Source organism: Cupressus sempervirens, chromosome 2 (genome assembly GCF_028749045.1).
Source record: "Cupressus sempervirens isolate cs-2001-9-10 chromosome 2, ASM2874904v1, whole genome shotgun sequence".
Classification (NCBI taxonomy): Eukaryota; Viridiplantae; Streptophyta; class Pinopsida; order Cupressales; family Cupressaceae; genus Cupressus; species Cupressus sempervirens.
Window position 1 is genome coordinate 56881105 of NC_143119.1, and position 13231 is coordinate 56894335.

The following is a 13231-nucleotide window of genomic DNA, read 5'->3' on the forward strand; positions in this document are numbered from 1 at the left end:
TTCCCACTTCGCAGATTTTATATGACACGACCCATTTTATTTTGAATTTGCTTGGTCTGATTTCGTTGCGCCCATTATACTTCAGCACTAGTTGTTCTGATTGAAATTTGTTCAACTTTAAGTGCTTGTCGTGCCATGCCTTATGCCTGTTCTGTATAACCTTTGTGACCCATTGTATTTGCAATCGTTGCTCATAAGTTTATTTAAATTATACCATCCCTCCCTCAGACTTTCCATATCTTCAAGCTTGTTTTCGATCGCAATCCTCGAACTTGGTACCAGGAATTTCGTCAGCTGCCACTCCTTACCGTCAATAATTGTATTTTTTATTCTAGAACCTTCACTTCGTACAACTGCAGTTTTTATTAAGCCCTTCCTCTTTGTTTACTGTGTAGACCGTACGATGTGTTTTCCTTGCTACCTGCACCTTTCTACTAAATTTGTGGTGTGGTGCAACCTTTTCTTTCCGCGCGGTCCATTCACCATGTACTGTACAGTGGAATCTGTCCTTTTTGTTGGGTTCGTACGTTATGTTCTTCCCTTCAGCTTCAGTCGTAACCACCTTTCCTTCTTCCGCTTCTTTGTATTCCTCAGAAAGAGCTCCTAATCCTCTATCTGCCAGTGGAATGGGCCGTTCACCGAGTCTAGATCGTCATCATTCAACCCTCCTAATCTCAATACCCCTTCTTCATCTGGTTCCATTCTCTTTTTTCCTTCATCATCACTCTCGCCCTCTGAGTCTGACAATGCTGCCTCCTCCCCCACCATCTGTGTGTGCAGGTCAATTATGAATCTTCTGCCTCCGCATTCCATGGATAGGGTGTTTTGTTTCTAGTCATGTTTTACTTTTTCTTGCACCAACCAACCCCGTCCAAGGATAGCGTCATACTCTCTTCTTTTTAGTGGAATGACCACAAAATCTAGTAAAAATGGTTGCGTCCCAATCGTTATCGGCTATGCCATCAAAGTTCCCAATGGTTTGATCCCGTGCTGATTTGCCGTAACTGGAATGTAGGCGGCTATAGTGTAGGTTGTCCTAACTTCTTCCATATGTTTTCTGGTAACACATTCCCACCTGACCCTTCATCGGCAATTGTGTTTGTCAATACAGTGCCCAGAATGCCCATTTCCACTACTGCTGGATGCCTTCCTATCGTAGTTGCCAGTAGCATCTGGTCTGCTGCCATCATTCCACTACTATCCTTTCTTGTTTCCTCCATCACTTTCAGGAGTGGTGTCATATTCATAATAGTTGTCCGTAACTGTGGCATTGTGAGAAGGTGGTCATTTAATTTAATAGGAATTTCTGTTTGCATTATCTACCTTATCATGTTTTGTTCCGCTAAGTTCCTTTTTGAAGTCTCGACAGTGTCTTTTACTGGTGATTTTTCTGTTTTCATCTACCTTTCCAACTCTATTCTTGTTTTTTGTAACCTCTCCTCTTCTTCTGCATCAAGGTATTTCGCTTTCTTCGCCTGCTCACGTGTAACCGCCAGTACCTTCTCATCACATGTCTTAATGCTTAATAGATTTACCCCTTGCTTTGGGCATTTTGAATCTTCGTAGTCCCCTGGACCACACCATCTGCATAGTAGCTGCAACGTTTCCTTTGTGGTACAATCTTTGGCGAAGTGCCCCCAGAGATTGCACGCACGACACTATATCATCGGCCATCCACTTGCGTTGTATTGTATTCGGCTTTGGCCTCCATTGTTATTATTGTTATTATTGCCACCCTTTCCACGTTTGTTATTGTTTCGATATCCTTCCGAAGTTGCATTGTTGGTTGCGTTTGTTCTCGCGAATGCTTCCTGCATCAGTAGTACTTGCTAATGGCCTTTTGACTTAATGTTAAACGGGCACTCCTTTATGGAATGTCGTACTCCCTAGCAAATATCACAGAATTGTTTCTTCGAGCATGAGCCCTTTGTGTGGCCATCCTCTTTACAGTCCGTACACCATAGTTTTTCCTTCATTGAATTTGGATTCTTTTTCAAATTCTTAAATTCTTTCATCATTCTTAGCATATCTTGTTGTAATGCTTGGACTATCTTGTTTGATTCTTCGTCACTACTACTACTTTTGGATGATGAATTGTCTGAATCCGACGATTTATGCTTCTTCTTTTTACTTGTCTTTTGTTTGCTTTCCAGATCCATTGCACGGTTATACGCATCGGTGTATGATGCTGGTGGTACAATTTTCATCTTTTTTCTAGAGCCAACTGTAGCCCCTCAACAAACCATCTTTTCTTCAATCCATCAATTGGTTGACTCTCCATCTTCCCAACTAGCTCCTTCAAGCCATCTTGCGTAGGCACAGATTGTTTCATTCTTTCCTTGCTTGGTGTTGTATATCTTTTCCACAATTTCATTATCGTCCTGTAGCAGTTGGAACTTTGCTATGAACTCCTTTTTGACATTCGCCCATGTAGTCAATTTCTGAGGGTCGGCGTCCGCAAACCAATCAATTGCCACACCCGGTAGGGTTGCTGGGAACTGTCGAACCCAATCACCTTCATCTGTTACACCGTTCGTTGTCCATATCGTTTCACACGTCTTACAGTGTCTGATCGGATCTGTCGTTTCGTCGCCATTAAACTTAGGCAATTTGTCCTTGGGTCCTGCCATTGCTACTTTCTTCTGATTCTGAGGTACTTGCTATGTACCCGTGCTGTTCTACACACCCGCACTATTCTGCACACCCGTGCTATTTTGCACACCCGTGTTGTTCTACACACCCGCGCTGTTTTGTACAACCGCGCTGCTTCAGACAACCATGCTACTTCCAACAATCGCGTTACTTGGCGAGAAAAGATCTTCCTCAAGCGAAGTTGTTCGATTCTCTCCCTATATCCTTTCGTCGGGTGTATCAGGAATGAAGAGTTCACTCTACGCTCGTGCTCCCTCGGCACTTCGAGCTGTGCGAGTTGCTTCCTTTCTGTGTAGATGCTCTACCCTCAACATATACAGGTTAAGGAACTCCTTTGTTTCTTCCACCAATTCAATTGCTGTCGAGTCTCTTCCAGCGATTCCTTGGTACTCCTCGGCCTACTAGGTGAATGCACTTCTTCTATCTGTGCCCCTTCACCCACTCGGTGTCCGTCAGTAATCTGCTGAAGCTTTTGTTTGTGCTCCGCTTGCTGTGCTAAAATTAAAACTTCTTATGCTGTACGTATTTCATCCTTGTCTTTTACCTTGTTCCTATCCTTGTTAAGCAAATTTGGCATAAATCTTCATAACATTTCCTTTCCTTGTTCTAGATTCGTTTGGCAACGATACCAAATGTTTATAGTACAGGGTAAAGATACTTTAACGCATGTAGCATAGCACAATACAACACACAACATATACTTTATTCATATATGCAATATGCACTCAATGCTTACAATCCGAATACAATGATTACAACGATTCTCTTGATGTTTTCAAAGTCCCTTCCGGATGGTGTACATATACTTTCCTAAAGGGGTGACTCAATTGTCATGCGCCCGTTCGGATACAATTCTACCCGTCGGCTACAATATAGATTTTACCGACAACACTTTGTTTTGCTTTGATCACCGTCAACTTTTAAAGTCAATTCATCATCTACTTTGTACTTCTTTATTGCTATTGGAGGTTGGAGTTTTGGTTGAAATCTCACCACACAGTGAATGTGGGATAAAACAATATTACCTTGAGACCCGTGTAGCGTTAATTTATTTAATTCCCCTTTACAATTTTATTTAATTTCATTTAATTTTACCAAAGGGGAAAATCAACCAGCTTAGGGACTCCAGAGTCCTTCAAATTTCCCTTGTTTTCATTTAAATGATCTTCCTTGTCCATAGAGGGGAGAATCAACCCTCACATGGACTAATATAATACCAATACTTACCATTTTTCCTTAAATAAAATGGCCCTCAAAGAAAAACTGACCATCTAGATTAGGGGAAATTTCATATGCATAAGGACAAGTGGATTTTTTCATCCATAAGACTCTTGACTTCGCACCTTATTTTTTTTTGAAATATAGCATTTAGTGGAAAATTGATGTTCATAGGGACTCTTACTCTTGTCGTTATTATTTATGTCCTAGAGGCGAAAAACAATCCTCATAGGGGAAAAGTGGCTCAACACTTAATTTTTTATTGCAAATATCTCCTCATGAGTGGAAAAACGACCCCTATAGGGACTACCATAATTTTTCAAGTGGAAAATTTATTTCCATTAGGATCTTGAGCAATTTTGGATAGGAAATTCTATTTCCATCTAGACAAAGTGCATTTGTGGAGGGGAAATTCTATTTCCATTGGGACAAAGCACAATTATAGAGTGGAAATTCTATTTATATCAGGACAAAGTGCATTTTTAGAGTGGAAATTCTATTTCCATCGACGCAACTTACATTTTAGAGTGGAAATTTTATTTCCATCAGTATAGAATGCATTTGTGGAGTGAAAATTCTATTAATTGGGACTAAGTGCATTTTTATAAGGAAAAACTGCTTTTATTAAGGTTTTTCATATTTTAAGCATGGAAATCAATTTTTATTAGGACTCTAAAGCCCCTACGTATAAAGTATGTACTATAATGTATTTTGGACTATTTTTCCAGCCAAAATTTTAATGCAGTTAGGAATTTTAACTTAAACCTCGCAACTTGTCCTAGTAAAACCATAATGTTGACACTCCTATCTGCACTTGCAACTTTACAATTTAACTACTCCTAAACATCTGAGCTCTAAATTGCCATCTCAACTGCCAAAACCTAACAACTACGGGCCAAAAAGGGGGTCCGTATTTGCAATGGGCCGATTGTGATAAAACCTCACAACAGGATGGAAAGAGAATAGTAGAGAGATGTATTTTATACTAGATTTATTGTCAAGTCTGTAATTTGACATCCATGGCTTAACCAAGCTTTGTTTTTGTGGCTTACTCATTATACCAGTTTTAGAAATCTTATGTTTCTTTTGTATTTGAGTTACTTTTCATAGTAAAAGTTCAAATTGATTAGTAGCTTCAAAAGGTAATAATACAATAAAGAGGCTTAGTCAATGTACCAATTATAAATATTAAGATAATATCTTATATTTTCTATAATAGTCAACTACTTGTCTGTAGTCCGTCTTTCAGTATAGAATGAATGTTTCCTATCCTGCCTCTTTTATCTTCAGTCCAAATAGGAATGTTTCCTATCCTGTCTCTAGTTTTGTTTCTAATGCCGTCTTTAGTCTACGTTGTTTTCTTTTAGAAACAACGTCCTTGTAATTCTTTATAAGGAACACATTTGTTCCTCTGTTAATCAATCAATCATCCGGAAATCTGTTAATCTACCAACTCTTCTTGAATCTTGTAACATGGTATCAAAGCTGGCATTTGCTGCAAAATCCTTTCAACAGAACAATGGCATCTTTTACTAATCTGTTGTTGGAGGGCAGTCTATGATTCAATGGCCACAATTATAATCACTGGAAGCAGCGCATGTTGACAATCTTCGAATATCGTCGTTTGGATGAGCTTGTTCTGGGCACAAAGACTCGTCCGATCTCCGACCAAGCAGAACAAGACAAGTTTGATGATCGCAATTGAGAGGCTGTTATGCTTCTTAAGCTCTCTATTATTGATGATTAGCTACCGCAAATTCCTTCCGGCAAGTTAGCTGCAGAAATTTGGAAATATTTGAAGGAGCTGCATGAAACATTTGACAAAAGTCGGGCATTATTTCTAAAGAATCAGTTGTTCTCCATTATGATGGATGAACGTATGTCCTTAAAAGAGCATCTGACAAATATTAAGGACATCCCCGATCAGCTCGAAGCTATTGGTCGAAAAATGGAGGAAGAGGATATGGTAGTCATCACTCTGAAAAGTCTACCAGCATCTTACGAGCTTCCTGATCAAGGCGAAGCTGCATTTTTTGCCTTCTGAATTTGTTTCCGTTTTTCTAGGTTTGTTGATTTTCTCCTCAAAAATCATTTCAAGTTGTCTGTAATATGCAAGGTTGCGTGAGATTTTGGGTTTTACCGGTATTTCCACAAAAACAAAGTTTTGTAATTGCAACCTATTTTGAGTCATAGCACTCTTCTGGCAAAGCTTCTTGGTTTCAGCATTCTGTAGATCTAGGGAGGGTCTCAGTTATCACAAAATGTTTCGACATCCATACGTTGACCATTAAGGGAGGGTATTAAGATAATATCTTATACTTTCTATAATGGTCAACTACTTGTCTGTAGTCCGTCTTTCAGTCTAGATAGGAATGTTTCCTATCTTGCCTCTTTTGTCTTCAGTCCAGATAGGAATGTTTCCTATCCTGTCTCTAGTTTTGTTTCTAGTTCCGTCTTTAGTCCACGTTGTTTCTTTTAGAAACAACGTCCTTGTAATTCTTTATAAGGCACACATTTGTTTCTCTGTTAATCAATCAATCATTCGAAAATCCGTTAATTTGCCAACTCTTCTTGAATCTTGTAACATGGTATCAGAGCAGGCATTTTCTGCAAAATCCTTTCAACAGAACAATGACATCTTTTACTAATCTGATGTTGGAGGGCAGTCTATGATTCAATGGCCACAATTATAATCACTGGAAGCAGCGCATGTTGACAATCTTCGAATATCGTCGTTTGGATGAGCTTGTTTTGGGCACAAAGACTCGTCCGATCTCCGACCAAGCAGAACAAGACAAGTTTGATGATCGCAATCGAGAGGCTATTATGCTTCTTAAGCTCTCTGTTATCGATGATTAGCTACCGCAAATTCCTTCCGGCAAGTTAGCTGCAGAAATCTAGAAATATCTGAAGGAGCTGCATGAAACATCTGACAAAAGTCAGGCATTCTTTCTAAAGAATCAATTGTTCTCCATTATGATGGATGAACGTATGTCCTTACAAGAGCATTTGACAAATATTAAGGACATCCGCGATCAGCTTGAAGCTATTGGTCGGAAAATGGAGGAAGAGGATATGGTAGTCATCACTCTGAAAAGTCTACCAGCATCTTACGAGCTTCCTGATCAAGGCGAAGCTGCATTTTTCGCCTTCTGAATTTGTTTCCGTTTTTCTGGGTTTGTTGATTTTCTCCTCAAAAATCATTTCAAGTTGTCTGTAATACGCAAGGTTGCATGAGATTCTGGGTTTTACCGTTTTTTCCACAAAAACGAAGTTTTGTAATTGCAACCTATTTTGAGTCATAGCACTCTTCTAGCAAAGCTTCTTGGTTTCAGCATTCTGTAAATCCAAGGAGGGTCTCAGTTATCACAGAATGTTCCGACATCCGTACGTTGACCATTAAGTGAGGGTATTAAGATAATATCTTATACTTTCTATAATGGTCAACTACTTGTCTGTAGTCCGTCTTTCAGTCTAGATAGGAATGTTTCCTATCCTACCTCTTTTGTCTTCAGTCCAAATAGGAATGTTTCCTATCCTATCTCTAGTTTTGTTTCTAATTTCGTCTTTAGTCTATGTTGTTTCTAAAAAGAAACAACGTCCTTGTAATTCTTTATAAGGAACACATTTGTTCCTCTGTTAATCAATCAATCATCCAGAAATTCGTTAATCTGCCAACTCTTCTTGAATCTTGTAACAATAAACATTACTTTTTTTATTTATTCCTTTATACAAGTGCCAGGAAATATTGTTCCCAAATTTAGCTTGATATTTTCCTTTGTTTATCAAAAAGGACATTGTGGACAAAGGGAAATATAATGTATTGTCTGATTTTGCCTCCATTTTGTCCAAGAAAGATGTGTATGGAAAGAGAATAGTAGAAAGATATATTATATACTAGATTTATCGTTAATCTGTAGTTTGAGATTCATGGCTTGAATAGTTTGTTTGTTTTTGTGGCTTAGTCATTATACCAGTTCTAGACATTTTCTGTTTATTTATGTAATTGCCAGGATTTTATTGTTGTGGTTTTGGCCTGTTATAGTCCTCTGTTAATTGAAAGGGACATTGTGGACAAAGGGAGATGTAATTTATTATCTAATTTGGCTTCCACTGTGTTCAAGAAAGATGGGGACATAAACAGAATAGTAGAAAGATACATTTTATGCTAGATTTATCTTAAATCTGTAGTTTGACATTCATCTTACCAAAGTTTGTGTTTCTGGTGTGATTCAGGATGGAGGCCAGAAGTTTATGGATGCATCACTTTATTTGGAAAAGCCTTTTCACAACGAAATGATAACTGGAAGTACGCATGTGGTAGAATTTGGACAGTCTGAAGTAAATAGATCTGAATATAAAGAACATAATCAATGGGCTCTTCCGGAACAAGACAAAATGATTCCTAATCAATGTGTGGAAGCTCAAACTCTACAAAGTCCCATGATCGAGACGGCTGAGCTTCCTGGGTATATGGCAAAAGAAATGTTTGATCCTCCAATGGTTTCTGAACCTATCAAAACAATGAATGGAAATTCTTTTAAAAAACAAGATAGCTTTGGAAGATGGTTGAGTTCTGTTCTTGAGGATTCACCCAAATCGACAGATGAAGCGTCAAACAACACTTACAGACAAGAGGAAGAGTTGGATTCAGATGTTACAGGGGATCAATCAGTTGTTCATGGACAAGTTTTCTGCATTACAGAAGTTTCACCTATGTGTGCATTCTCAACAGAAGAAACAAAGGTCATCTTCTATGTGGTGCATATATTAGAGAGGGGGAGATATAAAATGGCTGCTTTTATATGCTTTTTTATTCATAGTTTAGTTTTTATATGATCATTTTCTTCATATTTCATGTTTGTATCTTTGTGCCTTGTGAGCACCTTATGATAATTGGTTAAATTCTTATAGTTTTTAATGGGTTTGATATTTTGAGTATTAGGCTTGACTTGTAAAGGGCTTTGTAACAGATGTTTCAATTGTAGATCACTCTGATTTTGGAGCACACAAAGATACCATTACAATGACTTGAGGACATGCATTACGAATTAATTTTCATTGTAGGATTTTATGATTGCTTTCCTGTTCTGTTTTTACATATTGCACATTTTAGTTATTGTAGTTCCTTCCATTGAATTTCTGTACTATAGCTATTGCAAATTTCTGTATTTTGGAGTTATATCAGCCTACCTTGTTTGGTCTTGAACTCTTATGTAATATGTCACTCCATTTTGACAGATCCCATATGTTAAGGCCAAAAATTTTCATGACTTATAGCGGCAATGAATTGCTTCAACCTTTGAGACTTTCTGCAAAGCTTTTCTTTGATACGACCAAATCCTAATGCAAAATGTTATAGAGGCACTTGAAAATTAAGTCTTGGTCATTCTCCATATATATGCCACACACACCTGTCAAAAATAACTAATATTGTCCCTTCGCAAATCTTGTGTCTGTTGCACCTCATCCTTCTTGTTAAAATGAAAAGCATGTAAGCTTTCACCTTCATGCTGATGTAATGCTTTCGACTTTGGATAATGACCAGAAATACCCATCACAATATATTTGGGTTTTTAATGGATTGCATGTATGCGGGAATGATGTAATCACACACTTCCTCTAAACAATATTGCATCCAATCTGCTAGAAACCTATTCTTTAAAGATAAGAACACATAAAAAATAAATCAACATCAAGAGATTCCAAAAAATAGGCCTTAAATTTGGGGTGGCCCCTCATTCCACCACCCTCTGGTATATTTATGAGTTGCTTCAACATCTTTTCATACATGATAGGCAGTTGTGTGGACGGACTTACCAACTGATTTACAACCTCTACTTACATACTTTTACTAACTTGACTTGAAGCTTATTCAATTTATGAGTAACCAAACACCAATACTATGGGGTAAACTACAATGACAAATTCAAATCCCTTGTTCTTCATGGTTTGTTTAAATCACAGTCATGAAAGGAGGTAAGTAAAACCATAGTTCAATATATCGTTATCGGCAACTTGTTGGTGAGGGCAAAAAAAAGAAAAATCAGCAAATATCGGAGATAAGTCAGGAACTTCTTGGGAAAAAATCGGGAACATAAAAAATTGCTTAAATGCAATTGGAAATGCATTTTTTTGCCTAATTCAATAAGGAGATGCAGCTAATAAGTCAGTAAATGAGTAAACAAACCAAACAAGCCGATCCAGGTATATATTAATGCAAATAGGATACAAGATCTTTGAGGGCTCCAACTCTAAGGAGTCATCGAACCCCTCTCTTCTTTAGTGCATCAACTCTCCCACAACACCAATTTATACAATCTGAACACTAACTCAACAACCTTATAAGAGCACCAACTCAAAGCAACTTCGAAAACTTTATACGAGCACCAGCCCAATACTTTCAAGCACCAACTTTAAAACATTTGACTTACAAATTGGTTATAACAATCATGATCTAACACTAGTAGACTTTCACATCAAAACCTCTGCACACTGAATATAATCAAGATGTGTGAGAAAATGTTTCAAGTACAACCACACTTCTGCAAGATGAAACCTGCTTTGAACTAACATCAATCAGTCAATCTCTGTAGGTTAGATTCAACTTGTCAATACCACTCTCAGAACAATAACGGACATAAATGTGCTTTACTGTGAAACAGAATACTGAATACATATATACTGTTGATAAGTCTGAAAACAATTCGAAATCTGTATGATGTTTCCTCCTGGTTGTAGAAGTATCAAACTTTGTTAACAATAATATCACAAGAAAAACAAGTTACTGTCACTGATAAACTTCTATTATAGACAAATCATTAGTCACTGTTATCAAAATATTTCAGTGATATATCAATAACAGTAAGAAGGTAAAAACTTGAGTACCAGATGTTAGAACTTATTTTTCTGCAAATTTCTTGCCTTCCATTTCATAATTGGTCATCATCGTTCAATTTTTCTTTCACAGAATGACAAAGACTAATCTCTCAATTTCTCAGAAATTCATATATTACTTTCCTCTATAGCAGCGGCTCCGTCCATTGTTGGCAAAATATTCATCATTTACAGACTGCTTCTTTCGAAAGAATTCAAAGCATATAAATAGAATGTGTATGTCTGTTTAACCACACAACTTACAACTGCCACTGTCTTCACGGTGTGACAATTGGTGATAAACTGGTAAGCTTTCCGATGTTTTCCTCTAAACACAATCACAACTAATGCCCGATAAAGACAAAAGTTTAAATGTTGTGTATTACAACCACTGATTACCCAACATTTTATTAATTAAAAATTTCAAGGGAGTCCATTTGTTTCAAGCAGCCCTGAACATGCTACAAACATTTATTCTGTTCTAAAATTAGAAAAGACTACTGTAAACATTAACAGCACTATATATTGCTTGCATCAACTAACTTCTGTTCCATCCCAACAGATTGTCGTGTGAGGCTTCTGTTGTATTGCACAGCCTCTACTTATTGGACTCTGCCGTGTTCATCAAAAAAAAATCTGCCAGCACTCATGACAGGAAGAAACATTGTTGCAGACTTGAATGGAGTTTCCAGATGTAATGTAGGAAGCGGGAAGTCATGTGGAGGTTTGACAAGCTGAAGGATGGCTTGGAAAAGAAAACCCGATTTAATATATAGAGTGCTGATAAAAGACAAGTCTTCAGCCATGTCATCGCATCTTTGTTTGAACAAGAAATTGAAATTTTGTTCCACTAAGTGCCAGTTCAATAAAGAAATATATTTTCTGTATCATAACCAATTGAATACATTTCTAGGCATCAAGATTATCGTTTCGGAAAACAACCATGAATTCATTTTATGTTACTTCCACTGAGGGACTGGCAGCGCATAGATGATTGTGCGAGAACAAATTGGGTAATTCTTTTGTGCTTTATAAGTTTCAACTTGCAAAGCTGGAAACGCTGCTGTGCAAATACTTTCATTCCTATCTTTAAACTGTCCCGTTAATGTCATAACGAACTACTGTTTCAGGTGTCCCTTCAGGATAAGGATAGGTGCATCTATTTCATATTTTGACATCAATGACATTTTTTTCCAACAGATCGCACTAGTGCATATGATGGGCACATTAGTAGCCCATATGAGTGTTTTCCAATCAGCCAATGGTAATATCTCCACATCTTATGTGAGTGATGATGCTTATATTGGTCCAAGAGAAATGATCCATACATATCGGACAAGTCTACTTGGGTGGATCTACTTTTGATATTACTATTATTCCCACTTTATCTACACAGTTGGGCATGAAAGATGAGATTGATGATGTTGATATGAACCTCAAAAAAAAATACAATTTAGTGTTGATCACAAATCATAAATTTTGTATGGGGTTGATAGGTCTCAGGTGTCCTATCATTTGGCAGGATAGTCAAAGGTAAATGAAGACGAGATTATTGCAGCTATTAAACATTTTAATTACACCCATAAGCTGATGGAAAATGTCGTTGGAGGCCTTCATAGATGCATATGGACCTTGGTGGCGATTTTTTCCTTTTAGATTCATATGCCTTTAGAGAAGCCTTAGTGGTGATGAAGACAAATTTCTTACAGCTACTTTCCAATAGAAATCACCTTCTTATGCTTGGTCAGATATATTTTGTTGTTCTGAAAGAGAAAGAAGAGGAAGTAGATAAGCTTACTGATGAGCTTAGGGTTACATAAGATTCTTTAAACAGCATTTGGATGGCCCTTGAAGAATCAAATATTCAAATTTGTGAGCTTTGTGAAGGATTGAGCTTGGCTCAAACATCGCCATTCACAACTGAAATCCAGTCTTCTATGGGTGCCATAACACTTGAGGATGAGAGTGGCACACATGGTTTGAGGGGGAACCCCATATAATGGTAAAGCATGGGGAGATTTTAGATTTACATGGGCTTGAGGGTAGGTATGATTCAAAAATTACTGAGTACACATGCAATTTGCATCATGGAGATCATGTAATGTCCCCATTTTTGGGACATTAGGAAATCTAAGGACATAGTCATGTAATATAAAAATTGGTTTATGTGAGCATAATGTAAATTTATAAAAGGTCAATTTAATAATATAAAGTGGGTTAAAAAGTGACAAAGGAGGAATAAGACGAATGACAGGAGAAGGAAGTTGAAGGATCATATCTTTGACCATTAAAAGAAGGAAGGCTTGTCCATTTTCACCATGCTTGGATATTAATTTTTGGGGTATTGAGTTTCTTTGGTAGAAATCTGTGAAGTGTTCAGCTTCATATTCAAAACTTGAGGACGGAAACCTACATGGTCTACTTGGCAAATCGGATGCAAACCCGGTTCAACAGTGGAGGTGATTTTGTGACGGACTTTACAGTG

The 13231-nt window shown here is 37.5% G+C and overlaps 1 protein-coding gene across 1 annotated transcript in view; it reads left to right on the forward strand.

Moving 5' to 3' along the window:
* Window positions 1-13231, forward strand: part of LOC149571043 (calmodulin-binding transcription activator) — a 291577-nt gene that overhangs the window by 157119 nt on the left and 121227 nt on the right. The window contains exon 8 of the mRNA XM_089812610.1: window positions 8107-8616. Coding sequence (XP_089668736.1) covers window positions 8107-8616 — 510 coding nt within the window. The remainder of the gene's footprint in view (window positions 1-8106; window positions 8617-13231) is intronic.